The 15,057-nt window shown below is 41.1% G+C and overlaps 2 protein-coding genes across 6 annotated transcripts in view; both read left to right on the top strand.

Moving 5' to 3' along the window:
• The window catches only part of LOC129765055 (terminal nucleotidyltransferase 5C), a 365,409-nt gene that overhangs the window by 257,244 nt on the left and 93,108 nt on the right, over positions 1–15,057 (top strand). The window lies entirely within an intron of this gene.
• LOC129765053 (protein GDAP2 homolog) overlaps positions 11,507–15,057 on the top strand; it is a 315,411-nt gene continuing 311,860 nt past the window's right edge. For 2 of the 5 annotated variants that reach the window (XM_055764885.1, XM_055764884.1), the window contains exon 1: positions 12,578–12,773. In XM_055764885.1, the coding sequence (XP_055620860.1) occupies positions 12,670–12,773 (104 nt within the window). In that variant the 5' untranslated portion in view covers positions 12,578–12,669. Of the gene's footprint in view, positions 12,036–12,570; positions 12,774–15,057 lie in introns of those variants that run through there. The other 3 variants (XM_055764883.1, XM_055764880.1, XM_055764879.1) reach the window with 3 other exon arrangements.

The raw sequence follows: 15,057 nt of genomic DNA, 5'->3' as shown, positions 1-15,057 counted from the left end.
AAACTTTTTCCTTCTTCTACCTGCTGCCGTTTTGCGATTGCGTTTGCCACTCGCTGAAACTAGTTGTTGCCACCGAACCGAATGTGCTCTGCTCTGTAGGCGGGTTTTCTTATTGCCGTGAGCAGCTTTGCAAGCCAACTCGAGCACTCCGGCGGTCGAAATTCTATAACCGCTATTAGGTATATTGTGATGTGAAACGATGCCACACTACAACCACACTGATTTACGGTTTAAAAAAGAATGATACATTTGCGGATCCGCGCGTTTTGTACTTTAGCGGTACACACTCACAGGATAGAGACAAATCGGCAGACTCAGCCAAAAGGGCGAGTCCAACGAGACGAACGAATGAGCGTTAAAAGGCAGCGATGGCCAAAAAATACATCATACTGATTTTAACCTCCGACCGAGAAGGTCACGTTTTTTTCAGCTCGGCAGTTTGGCGTTTTGGACAGCGGACTAGGACGTCTCCCCTGGCGATTCCGAAGGAGTTAACTTTAATTACTTTTAAGTGGCAGCAGAAGGAGAAGCAGATAGCAACGGCTAGTTTCGACCGTTGGGAGCGGGCGCTTGCCGGCAAACCGGAAAAGCGCGCGCTTTTGCGGCGTCACCGACGCCACGCCCCCTTTTTCCTTTGGGCAGTGGTGCCAGTTTCTCTTCTAGTATCGTAGTGATTTTTAACATAAACAAAAAACCAAAAAGAAAACACGCATTACGGACGGTGAAGTGACTGAAGGAAAACAAATTCAAAAGTTTATTCCCCTAAATTGTTCGCGATTATTGGTGGTTTTTGTAAGAGCTCTATAAAAAAAAGTGACAGTGTTTTTCTAGATAATATCCCAAAGTGAAAAGCCCTCATAAGTGTTCTCTCCTTTAAATAATAAATCGATCTGTCGGCTATACCTAGGGGGTAGCCGACAACAGCATGGCTTCCAGTAGCTCCGGGCCTCCGGGAGGCCGGGCTACAAATTTGTACGAGGGTAAACCTACCCAACGTACTGCTCCAAGGTGGGCCGACCCACTGAACGGCAACCTTCAGATCCTGTTACTTCGTGCCACAGGAGAGAACGCGATCCCGACTAACCCGTTCGTCGTGAGTAAGACGATCGCCAACGCTGTAGGAACGAAATACTACACAGCGCGACCGCAACGGGACGACAAAAAGAGGACGCAGTATATCCTTACGGCCAAGGACGAGGATATAATCGGTAAGCTCCTTTTAATCAACAAATTGATCGATGAAACCCCTATCGAAGTAATTTACCACCCTACTCTAAATCAACGTAAATGCGTTGTTACTTGCCGTGATGTAATTGACATCAAGGAATCCGAACTGGTGACAGAGCTTTCCGATCAAGGTGTGATCGATGTCAAGCGAATCACCAGGAAGGAGAATAACATTGTTATCCCAACCGCTACTCTCATTTTGACAATTCGTGGAACTGTTGTTCCCGATTTTATTAACTTCGGATTTATTCGGGCTGGGACTAGAAATTTCTATCCCAACCCAATGCAATGTTTCAAATGCTATAAATTTGGACATACGAGCAAGCGATGCAAACGCGAGAACCCGCTTTGCCGAAATTGTGGACAGGAACATCCAGAACAAAAGGATGGAATTAAAACCTGCAATGCTTCAGCATTTTGCTTGAATTGCCAAGGGGACCATTCCTCTTCGAATAGGAAATGCCCCGTATGGCAAACTGAGAACAACATCACAAAAATAAGAATCGACTATGGTATCTCCTACAAAGAGGCGAAAGAAAGATACAACGGTCAAAATAATGGACCAACTTTTGCAAGTGTTCTGCAAGACAGACTCTCCAACTTGCAAAAGCCAACACCCAGCTGCAATTGCAAATGTAACTGCGCCTCGGCCGCTTCGGCCTCTTCTAGCCGCGAAAGCACACCCCCAATTGACACTACAATCGATACCTCAATGACAGAGTCGACAACTGATAGCTCAACAACTGAATCCGAAAACGAATCAGTCATTTCAATGGACACTTCTGATGTTCCAAACAAAAATAAAAATAAACGGAAAATGGCGAAAGGATCATCTTCTGATTCAGATCAAAAATCTGAAGATGAAATCCAAAATAACAAGGACAAGAAAAGAACAAAAAACGAACAAAGAACTACACCACCAACAAATAACAACACAACACCAACAAAAAACAACAACAACACACATCAAACAAAAAACAACAATAACAACAACAGCAACGCACACTCAACAAAAAACAACACAAACACAACAAACACTCCAAAGACTTCTACACCAAACAAAAACAACACCAATACCTCAAAGAAAGCTTCTCTTTCCAAGGGTAAAGGACCATCGAACTAATTCTCTTTGAATAGTTCAAACATACACACAATTAAGACTTAGGAATTAGAGTTAAAAACACCAACACATTCACTCCAACACAGAAATTCGGGATACAATGGAACATCAGAAGTATCCGACGAAATATTCTAGAACTGAAAATGCTTATTTCAAACTCTAATCCCACAGTCATAGCCCTTCAAGAAACTATGACTCCAAACAACTTCGATAAACACTTCATCTCAAAATATATCACATACTTCAAAGAGGGTCCCAACCCCTCAAAAAACGGAGTTGCAATCGCAATCAAAGATGGCACTCCACATGATCTTCTTCCCATTACCACTGATCTTCAGGCAGTGGTAGTGCGCATTAAACACCCCTTTCCAATCACCGTCGTTAGCATCTACATCACTAATGATTCCGATCCGAACACTCTACGCGGCCAACTGGACCATCTGTTCGCCCAACTTCCCGCCCCAATCATGCTTATGGGTGATTTCAACGCCCACTCATACGCCTGGGGAGGTGCATACCTCGATCGAAAAGGATCCATCATTGAGGATTTCATATCCGACCATTCTCTTCTCCTTCTTAACAACGGCCAACACACCAGAATCCATTATTCTGGTACTACTTCAGCCATCGATCTCACTATAGTATCAGACAAACTATCTTCAAAACTTTCTTGGAACATCCACGATGATACTTGCGGAAGCGATCATTTTCCAATCTTCACTTCCTTCGGCCAAACTTCTCCAGAGTTTTCAACAAGGCCAAGATGGAAATTTGAATACGCTGACTGGGCTGGCTATCAGTTTGACATTGAAAACCGCCTCTCCGCTAAACGAGATTGGACAGCCAAGGAATTCTCCAAAGTTGTCCTAGAAGTTGCAATGGTGCACATCCCCAGAACCAGTGGCATCCCTGGCAGGAAATGTGTCCCATGGTGGTCGCCTGAGCTGAAGGCAGCGATCAAAGGTCGACGTAAGGCCCTACGCAAATTAAGAAAGGCCCATCCGGACAGCCCACTGAGACCCACTCTGCTTGCAGAGTTCCAAAGGGCTCGCAAAGAAGCTAAGACTGCTATCAACACAGCCAAGCACAACAGTTGGGTTAAATTCGTCAGCGAAATTAATCCCAACGCGTCAACAAAGGATTTATGGAGTAAGATTGGCAGGCTTCATGGAAAGAAAAGAAGCAAAGAATATAATCTTCTAATTAACGGTCAATACACCAATGACCGGAAAATCATCGCCGAGGCGTTTGGAGATTTCTTTGCTTCCGCCTCCTCCAATCAAAACTACGACCAAACCTTTCTAACCCACAAAACGGAATGCGAAAGAATTCCCATCGATTTTCATACCGATGTGGAATTTGACTTCAACAAAAACCTCTCCCTCAAAGAGCTCGATTGGGTACTGAACAAAGTCAAACAAGGATCCACAGGACCTGATGACATTAGCTACCCTATGCTTAAGAATCTACCCCATCTCGGGAAAAAAGCACTTCTGAAGCTCCTCAACAAAGTCTGGGACAGTGGAACCCTCCCCAGTTGCTGGAAAGAGGGTTTAATGATCTGTATCCCGAAACCAGACATGAACAACCATCTTCTTGACAATTTCCGCCCCATCACTCTCCTAAGTTGTGTTGGGAAAGTCTTGGAAAAAATGGTCAATCGACGCTTAACGACTTTTCTAGAGTCAAATAAGCTGATTGATCCCAGACAATTCGCCTTCCGTGCGGGAAAAGGTACAGAAGATTGCCTTGTAGCAATCGAAAAAATCCTAGACGACGCAACTGAAAAATTACACCACATTGATATTGTTTCCCTGGATTTATCCAAGGCCTTCGATCGGGCATGGAGGTACCCAGTGCTGAAAAGCCTTTTCGACTGGGGGATTCGTGGGAGATTAGGTCTCTTCGTTAAAAGTTTTCTAGAAAACCGGTCTTTCAAAACCGTTATTAACAACCACCAATCTTCTCTAAAAATCCCAGAAAACGGCTTCCCACAAGGCTCAGCACTTTCACCAACCCTCTTCAACATTGCCATGCAATCTCTATTCGAGATTATCCCGGACCATATAAAGGTCATAGTCTATGCAGATGACATCACTCTTATCTCTACGAGCTGCTTCGGCTTAATCCAGAGAAAGAGGCTTCAAAAAACCTTAGACTCCATCCAAAACTGGGCTCTAAAAACAGGTTTCAAACTTTCCCCGGAGAAATCCAAACACATACATATCGGAAAAGCTCTCAGAAGGAGAACCTATCTTCAGCTCAACAAAATCCCGATCCCTACAATGAGGACATTGAAAATACTAGGGGTTACTTTCGACAAGAAACTCAACTTCCTATCACATTCCCAAAAGACCAAAATAGCCACCAGAAAGAAATTGAACATCATCAAGGCTATCGCAGGCAACCTAGCCTCTGGCCATAGAAAGACGCTGCTAAATGTTGTAAATGTTTGGTTGGTCCCACAAATCCTTTACGGAATAGGCACCTTCAGCCGTGGAGGGGACAGGGTGTTAAACACCATTCAACCAATTTACAATAAAGCAATTCGGCTCGCAATTGGCGCTTTTCCCACCAGTCCTACTCTTGCTGTAATGGCAGAAAGTGGGCAACTTCCCTTCACCCACCTGGTAACAAAAGCCATCACGAATAAAGCCATCCGTCACTTGTCACTCCCCGAAAGCGACCACAATGTCCCATTAATACATAGAGCTAAAACATGGTTCAAAAATCTCACGAACAAAGATCTTCCCGATATATGTGAACGTTCATCTGCGACGGGAAGAAATTGGAACGTCAAACCGCCGAACATTAACCTTGAACTTCTCAAGGCAGTTCGGGCGGGAGACCCTTCTCCAAAAGTCAAAGCCTGCTTCAATAACCTCGTTGCATCTAATTTTCAAATCAACCACCAGGTATACACAGATGGTTCAGTCAGTGCCGATGGAGTTGGATGTGGAGTCTTTGAGAGTAGATACACGGGTAGCTTTTCTCTTCCACCGCAATGCTCCATCTTCAGTGCGGAAGCTTTCGCCCTTCTAATAGCTACCCAAGAATGCACCCATGAGTTTCTTCCTACCACAATATTCTCAGACTCAGCTAGCTGTCTCCACGATCTTCTAAGTGGAAACAGCAAACACCCATGGATTAAGCAAACAGAAGAGGCTGCTTCAAATAAAAACATCTCCTTCTGCTGGGCTCCTGGTCACTCAGGAATCCGCGGAAACACAGCCGCCGACATACTGGCCGGCAAGGGCAGCAAAATAGAACCCCCAGACATGCCCTGTCCTCCATCTGACATTGTCCGCTGGGTAAAACAGCAAGTCCGTGAAAGCTGGGACATAGGTTGGATAAACAGCCGTCCCAACCATCTTCTTCAAATTAAAAATTCCACTCTTCCTTGGGAGGACCGTCTCAATAGTAAGGAAAGGCAAGTCCTTACCCGTCTTCGAATTGGGCACACTAACTTCACCCACTCACACTTGTTCTGCAGAGCCGAAAAACCCCAATGTGCTTGCAACGAAGCTCCGGTTTCCGTTAGCCACCTTTTACTTGAATGTCAACATACCAAAGATGCTCGAGTCCGACACAACATAGGTCAGAGTCTCCGAGATATCCTCAGTAGAGACGAGACCCAAGAAACCAATTTAATTGCGTTTCTGAAAGAAACCGACTTCTTTGGTAAAATCTAAACCGAAATACTAAATACCTTGGAAATTGCTTATTAAAGTTCGCCACTTCACAGTCATGTATGCGTGTTTATGTGTGTATACACATGTATGTACGGGTCGGAAGGAAGGTATTCATACATGTATATACACGCATTCAATAATAATAAATAACAAATAATATAATATATACTTTCATACCCACATCTATCTTCTATCCATTACATTATACTTTAATCAACTTCCTATTCCTACAGCCACACTCACCAAGGAGGATAAATTCATTAAATAAACCTCTCCATTTTTCAGCTATACTATATACCATTAAATTCAAAACCACTATATTTTATTATCTATTCAAACTGTATTTCATTTCATTTCACTCCACCCCACACCCACTCCTCCCCTCTTTCCTTCCCATACCACTCCCACCCCCTCCCAATCCACTAATCCCACCCAAATCCTTTCCATTCCTTTCCTTCCTATCCTCCTGAGAGGGGCCGTTTTGTTTTTTGGCTTTGGAACACGCCTTTCGCTAGGTCACTTGTGCTTCGTTGCTGCTTTGGTCCTCGGATCAGTAAATTTTTACTTTTCTTTACAGCATATATTAAATATCTTATGAAGCATAGGATCCCTTCCTACCTTCTTCTTTAACCGAGAGTCGAGCGGATAGGTCTGATGAGTGATTTTGTTGGTTTCCTTTTCGCCAGTCCCCTCTGGGCTGGTTTTATTGTGGCTCTTCACTGGGCTAGAGGCGAATGAACTGCAAAGTTTAAAGCCTCTTAAAAACAAAGAAAGAAGAAGAAGAAAAATACATTCATTACGATTTGTTCGCTCGTTGGATTCACATGCAGGCTAAAAAAGGTCCTTTTCAGGATCACAAAATTATCTTTAATCTAAAGAGTTTATTTTTCTGTTATCACTCGATATCCCCATCTTGTTCGGCTAAACCTTCCTGTTTAGCGATTGCGTTTACCACTCGCCACAGATTTCACAGTTGGAAAATTTCTTCCCATCCAGCTTGTGACATGTTGTACAGTAAATTACATTTAATGCGACGTGCCGAAGCACCGCTCAGTGTCGCATTGGAGGCGATTTTAACCTGTAATTGAACATTTGCAATGACAGTGGTACAGTGTCGACTTTCAATGTGGGGTCATAATTTGGACCCCGAACTCTATGTTTACAAAAATGTCCATCTAAATATGTCGCATTACATGACCGTCCAATTAGCTAAATGTCGAACTAAATGTAAATTACTGTACTTTCAATCTGGAAACAATTTAAGAATTGGTGAAAATTAAATAATCGGGAAAGTCCCCAACCATCAATAAGCTCAGAACAACTGCCAAATTCTCATACTCATCATATCCTGGAAAACAGGATTACGAAAAAATCAATTTGTGTTTTATTATTATTTTGGATATTGTTTTAGAAAGCATTAAACTGTATTTCGTAAACTCTTTTTTGAAAGGTTTAATGGCCCTGATAAGCGCCGTGTTTTATGGAATGGTTCCAATTTAGAAAACTTAGTACTCGTGGTTTTGAAAAAAAACTATTTCGAACGCCCTCGATGCCGCCTTGTTCTGGATTTGCCACCAAAGCAGTTTATATAAAGAACAAACTTTTTTCTTCTGCTACCTGCTGCCGTTTTGCGATTTCGTTTGCATCTGCCTGTTGTTGTCTTGATGTCCACCGAACTAAAGCGCGAGCAGTTTTGCCAGCCAACTCGATCACTTCGGCAGCCGAAACTCTATAACGGCGGCTAGATGGACTGGTGCACTGGTATTAACGCGCTCGGCCTAGCTACCCTTGCGGAGCAATTGGCGAATACACCTACGGAAAACTGCAGTCCAACACGGTTCGAGCGGGAGTTTGCCTTTCCCTTCACTTTTCCTCCATTGCCATGTCCAGACATGGCTGCTTATGTTAATTTGTTGATGTAATGCGAAACGATGTGGTGTACGGTTTGGATGAGAATGATCGTCTGGCTCGCTCGAGAATTACGCATGTGTGAGACTGCGACCAATGTTTCGTAAATTTTTTTCTTTTTCCTTTCCAATCGTGCTTCATTGGATTTCGCTGCTGCTGTGGTTGCCCGTTTTTGTCGGTACGATTTGAGGAGCACAAAATGGACCAATCAAAAATGGGCACATAGTGCATTTGGACAATGCTTGATATTTCACAATTATTCAATTGTTTATCTCAAGAAAAATTAAATGTTATTCGTTATGATAGATGCGTAGATATATTTCCTATCAATTGATGCAAACACCTTTCCGATCTAATGAGAAATGCTCGAGTTATAAGCGTTCCAAATCTTGCATTTTTTTTCTACTTGTTCGGTTCCTAGATTTTCATTTCACCCCCTATATCTTCCGGTTAGACGTAGTCGAACGTCAAAACATTGCACCATCCACCCATACGGTCGTGTACCCTAGCGGCCAGATAATGTGATAACCATAACCAAAACATAAGAACATAAGCCTACCACTAACTGAAGAATTCCGGGGAGGCCTATACAGGGTGCGTGACTAATTTTTGCAATACATTTCAAAAAGCAATTTCTCGTGCTTGCGGAACAAGATTCAGATATATCTGGCAGCACTGGATTGCTAATTCTTTTTTTTTATCCCATCTGTTTATTATATTATGAAGCGACCCTAATTCCTCCATATATGTATGTAGAGAGGCTTGGTAAATACCTCGCCAAACCATTCTTCATATTTCATTAAAGTACACTTACGCTTTGTCGTCAAGTTCCAAAAGTGCATCACCCTTGTCGAACACTTCTCTAATTACATTTTTGTTTTACTTATGTTGTTACCGGGTCTACATTTTTTTTTCCTGACATCAATTTTGTTATTTTTGTGCGAGTGAAACAAATCTCAAGTTTCCACGCGGTTCGTGGCAGTTCAACACACACGGGACATTTTTTGATTACTCGGCGCATAATTATTTATCGGCAGATATAGCAGGGTAACTCCAAGCGCCTCCCCAGAAATTTGAAGGTAGAAGAATTAGCTCGTAGAATTTATTCCGGAAAAATAAAGAGTCGAGAGTTGCACGCTAACAGGATTGGTCGAGTTTTAGTTGTATGAAAGAAAGCCAAGACCGTTCAGACACGCTACAATTAGGCTCATTTAGCAATTCAGCTTTAACAGAGTCGAATTTATTCGTGTATATTTTTGTCTCATGTTGTATATGACACAGTAGCCATTTCAGGAGTAAGAGTATTCCTATCTCATCGATACAAATTTTTATCTTTTACACAGTAGCCATTCGTGTCCCCGTGGTCAAGTGATTAGAGTCACACCTAACATGCCGTGGGTTCGGGTTCGATCCCTGTTCTGGTCGGGGGAATTTTTCGTCAAAGAAATTTCCGCCGACTTACACTGTAGTCACGCATATTCTAGAGCTTGCCTCTCAGAATGCATACAAGGCGTGTTATTTGGCATAGAAATCTGAACTTACATAGACTACTAATAAAATTACTAATAAAAATGACGCAAGTAATACAACGTTGAGACGACGAAGTTTTTAAGAAGAAGAAAAGTAGCCATTCAGGCCTAATTCAGGATATTTTATTTCGTTGAAAAATAACAGCCAATACTATGAGGTCAGTCAAAGTATATAGTATTGCTGTACGAAGATTTGATCGCGTTTTTCTCGAAACCATGTTTTTTCAGCTGGTGGTATCGATATCTCAGGATCTACTCGACCGATTAGGCTGAATTTTTTTATCAGCATGTAAAAAAGAATTATCTGAAGCGCTACATAGCCGTTTTTTGATATCTCATTTTTTAGATTTTTTCTAAACAGCGATTTTTTATGAAAAAAAACTATTTTTTCTGTCTGATTCTTCTGGACTCGGAAACTACTGAACCGATTGACATGAAAATTGGTATGTAGGCGTTTTTGTAGTCGGGAAAGGATCTTATGATAGTTCGAGACCCCTCCTCCCTCTCTAAGGGGGGGTGCTGCCATACAAATGAAACCCAAATTTTTGCATTACTCGAGAATCAATCAAGCAAATAAAACCAAATTAGGCATATGGAGGTTTTAGCGGACACGAAACGTTTTTATGGTGAATCGAGACTTCTCCACCCTCTCTAAGGGGGGGCTGTCATACAAATGAAACACAAATTTCTGCATAACTCGAAAACTCAGGCAAATGGAGTCAAATTTGGCATGTGGAGGTTTTAGGGAGCAATCAATCTTTTTATGGTGGTTTGACACTCCTTTCTCCTCTCTAGAGAGGAGGAAGGGAGGATGCTAAACAACTCGAGAACTAGTCAAACAAATGGAATTAAACTTAGCATATAGAGGTTTTAGTGATCGATAAACGATTCTATGGTGGTTCGACACTCCTCCCTCCGCTTTAAGGGGAGGCTACCATACAAATGACAAATTTCTGCATAACTCGAAAACTAATCAATCAAATGGAGCCAAATTTGGCATGTGAAGGTTTTTGAATATGAGAAATGTTTCTAGAATAGTATGACAACCCTGCTTCCTCTGAAATAATACACTCGAGCTCGATTTTAGTTGTCAGAAATTGACTTTTTGGCACTTGGTCATTTTTCCGTCTGAAAATGTCGATTTTTGACAAAATAATTTTTTTTGAGATAACTTTAAATCTATAATTCTCGACGTTTCATTCAATTTTATAACATTTGGCATAAAAAAAAATTTTTGGAAACCCCGATTTCGTGTATTAATTCTTACATGATTTTTCGGTTTTCAAGAAACTCTAATTTAAACGTCTGCGACCATAATAGAATAAGTCCGATTAAGCTAATATTTTGCATTGGATATTTTATCGTGTAAATCAACATTCCGCACGAAATTTCATAAGTCGTTGTCGTTGCAGGCCATTGCATTGAAAAAAAAAGTTGTATTTTTCCCACAATTAACATTAAAAGATCTCACAGAATCACAGTTTTGAAAATCCATATTTTTGGACCAGTCTAATCTGGGAAAGACCAATCTAATGAAGAAATAAAAAAATAGGGTCTAATTATTTTCGATGAGGGACGATCCTACCAAATATTGCGAAATACATAGAGATCCTAGAATTTTTTTTCTGTAGAATCCAAACATTTGGTAACTACATTTATGCATATTTTATTTCAGTGTAGCAATGCATACACTGGTACATGTTACATTAAGTGCCATCTATGCTAGAGTTATACAAGCGTAACGCCATTTCGAAATAAAGGCATGAAAAGTTAAAGCTCTAGCATGCGTGTTCAAAAAGCTCCGAAAGCGAACAGAAGCTCGGCAACACCGACCGGTCCGACGGTGTAACCAGCCACTCACACTACTAAACGGAACCCGTGGGTGAAGTTGAAAACAAAGCCAAGTATAGTAAAAGCTGAGCAGCGCAAAGCTCTCTCATCACGTTGTGGCCCTTAGTGGTGGTGACCATAGAAGCTACGCAAAGATCCGTGGAAATCCATCCTGGCATTTCCCCGTGGCATTCCATCGTTCCTCGGAGCGCGCTGGCAGAGAGTCGTGTGTAACAGAGCATTGCGAAAAAGCGTGTTTTTTTTGGAAATTCGTGAAAACACACAACAACCAAGCGGGAGAAGAATCTTCTCTCGGCGATTTGAGACCTCCTTCCGTGTGTGTGGCGGCGACAGTTTGGAGTTACAACAGAGTTTTCCTCTCGTACAGTGAGTCGATGACAGCAGTGTGGATCAGAAGCAAAGAAAATTACTTTCAGTGCCCCGCGTAAAGAAGTGACCGTTATTCCTCCCTTTTTCTTCTTTGTGTTTGCTGTGGCTGTGGAAAGCAGATTTTCAATTTTCCCACAAGCGCCACCGCCGCCGTCGTTGTTGTTGTTGTTCTCTTTTAATCGTCGAGTAGAAAAATAAGTTGAGGAAGTCAGTGTGGTTCACAGGAATAATAGAACAGTAACTTACTTCTTTCTTTGCAACCGGGCGAACGGAATCAACGTAATCTCACGTGTCCTGTTCTCTTCGTGTCCGTGAATTTATTGAATTCTTCTCGTGAAAGTAAGAAGCGTTCGAGGTTTATTGTGTAAGAGTTCTCGGTTCAAGTTGGTGTTGCTGTTGGAAGGATGTTTTTTCTGTTTTTTTTCACCAAGCAGATATCGCTAAATTAATTATCTAACCGTACAAGTGTGTGAGTGTGTGAAGGTTTTTTATCGCAAAACACAAGAAGAAAAACGTGAAAAATTTAGAATGGTTTACGAATTGTGAAGGACGTGAACAACAATGGAATAGTGGCATGTGGAGTTCGTGTTACGAAATCCGTTATGAAGTCGGAAAATCAATTTGTATCGTTGGAAGCTGGCAGGAACGTTGTGGATATTTTTCTCACAGCATATCAATGGATTCAGGTGCACACTGGAACAAAGAGGAGTGAAGTGTTGGTAGGAAAACGAGCCAATTAAGAATTTAGTGCTCGAAATTACACGAACTGATTAATTTAATATGAACGGTACCTCGCCAGCTAAATCAGTTCAGTACGAAAGTTGTGTATAAAAAACGGCGAAACCTTGTGGGGAAAAAAATACCTCCAGGATTTCCACTTCTTCTCTCAACCGAGAAGGATACCTATTGCGTGTTTTTGGCTCTCTCCCACAACTCCCGTACTCCCACACAAACAAGCACCGCACCGTGAACCATGTGGTCGATTTTGAGCGCGAGAAGGAGAGCGAGTGAGCGGTTTATTGTTGTCCACGTGAATTGGCAGTGTTGGTGCAGGCGTGCTGTGTGTTGCGATGATGTGTAAATGACAGCAGTAACTAACTGATTGACCAAAAACGTTGCATGTAAAACTTGACGTAGCGTTCCTACTTTTGTGTACCATCTTTCCATTACATCAATTAGTGTATCGTTACCAGTGCTTGGAAATATCTGTATCACATCAATCTTTTCAGCTGAATTTCCGGCCGCATTCGATCATTATACCATTGCATTCGGGATATCGAAAATGAACCAACGTCAAACCTCACAATCACAGCAAGCCAATCACAGTTGATTCATCCAGTTTATTTTCATTCTGTTTTTCGTTCTGTTCTGCGTTCACGGAATGTGAGCAAAACAAAATATCCCTAGTTTTGTCATTCATTGACATTAACATACCAGTTCATTCACTATCAGCATCGTTCTCGGACACTGACGAAACGGAGAAATTCGTTGAGGAAGATAAGAAAGTACAGAATGCTCATAATAGTGACAACAAATTAAATTGTTCAAGCATGCAAGGTTTCCGTCTCAGTTAAATTGCTTTCATTTTACATAGTGAATATGCAGTTCCAAATCCACTTGTCAGAAATGCTTCAAAAGAAGAATTCCGATGTAAAAAATACCGTCTAGACTCAAATTTCAAACATTTAACTTATTTTTAATTCTGAACACACGAACATAAAATGGTGGTGTCCAAGACACGACCGCAATGGGAATATTTCGAGCTTCCTTTTGCAAACGGATCAAACTATGCTATAGGATTAGCGGATGAAATTGCCAATATCCAGCTTTGGCTGACATAGTTTGCATTCGCTGCTTGGATCGCTTTCTGCAGAATGCCCCCTCGCCGTCCAAGCCTAAGCAATCCTTAGCTGTGAGTGTGCATGCAGATCTTGCTCTTTTGTTGGCATTTCCGCTTGCGCCACCGATTTGCGTTGCCCTTTCGGAGTAACTTCAAAAACAACTGAATAAGCAAGGCACTGACTCAATGAGAAATTCACACACATATCGGGATATTGAAAATGAACAGTCACAACATTCCTGACAATTCAATGGCAATGAATAAATGTGAATGAATTGTCATGACTCGAGCTTTAAGGAAAGCTCAAAGAGCACAGAATGAATATGAATGAACACAGTTGTAAATTTGTTTGCCGTCGAATGAATGACAGTAGCATCGACAAGCAAAATAAACGCGTTACACTGATAAAAATATATTTTCAATGTTGCTTAACAAGCTCAATATTTCCAAGCTCTGATCGTTACGTTGTCGCCGTATATCTCTTAGCGATCTGTCCATCCAGCCGTCGAGAATGTGGCATTGATTTTTTGGATACGGTACTGGTGTGGGTTAAACGTACGAGTTGTGATTTTACTAAGGATAAGTTCTGAGATCTTGTAATTTTGGTTATATTTTCCATTGAAATAAGACATACTTATCGACTCTTGCGCTGTAATGCATGATCGCGAATTATGATGATTTTCAGCTCGGATGAAAACACCTGAAATTGTAAACAAACGATGGATTCTATTGAATGAAATTACATAAGTTATACGTTTATGTAATACTTTGATGTGTTCTCGCTGGGTTTTAGGAGCTGATAAATAATAGCAGTGTAGTAATTTTTTTTCTAAATCCTTTTTTGTACAAATTACTTGAAATGCTACCATGTAAACTCACATATTCATAGTTACACAAACTAATGTAAACGGTTATGTCGATCATCATGTTTTAACCCATCAACGACCAAGCAGTAAACTTTTTTTTTTTTTTAAATTCATTGGTGTAATTTTGATTACAGAAAATCTCAATATAACGTACACATTTTCAATGGAAGAATGTTAGCCAACTCGTCTTAGGAGTTGGCATTGAAATGTTGTGGGTGTAAAGATATTAAATCACTTTGCATACTTGTTGGAACGGGAGTAAATATTCTTTTGAGCAATCAAACACCGTGTGTTCTGGGTGATAATAGTGCTTAAAGCTACAATATTTATTGTAGTTAGAAAATGATTGGAATAGATACACCTTCGCGCGGAATATATATTGACAGACATTGAAAAAGACTAGATGTGAATATATACAGAGGAAAATCGATGAACATCAAAATAATAGTAAAGAACTATGGCAAATATTGAAAACCTTATTAAATTCTAAAAATAGTATACCGCGGTCCATAGTTTTCAGAGGGTCAGAAGAGCAATCAGACCAAATTATAGCAAATAAATTCAACAGTTATTTCGTTAATAGTGTTCTGCTGATCAACCAAAATATTGACTGGGTCAATGAAACTAACGAAATAATACAGCCGATAAGTATCAA

Source organism: Toxorhynchites rutilus, chromosome 2 (genome assembly GCF_029784135.1).
Source record: "Toxorhynchites rutilus septentrionalis strain SRP chromosome 2, ASM2978413v1, whole genome shotgun sequence".
In the NCBI taxonomy this organism is placed as follows: Eukaryota; Metazoa; Arthropoda; class Insecta; order Diptera; family Culicidae; genus Toxorhynchites; species Toxorhynchites rutilus.
The sequence above is the reverse complement of the archived record's forward strand: the minus strand, read 5'-3'. Positions and strand labels throughout refer to the sequence as shown.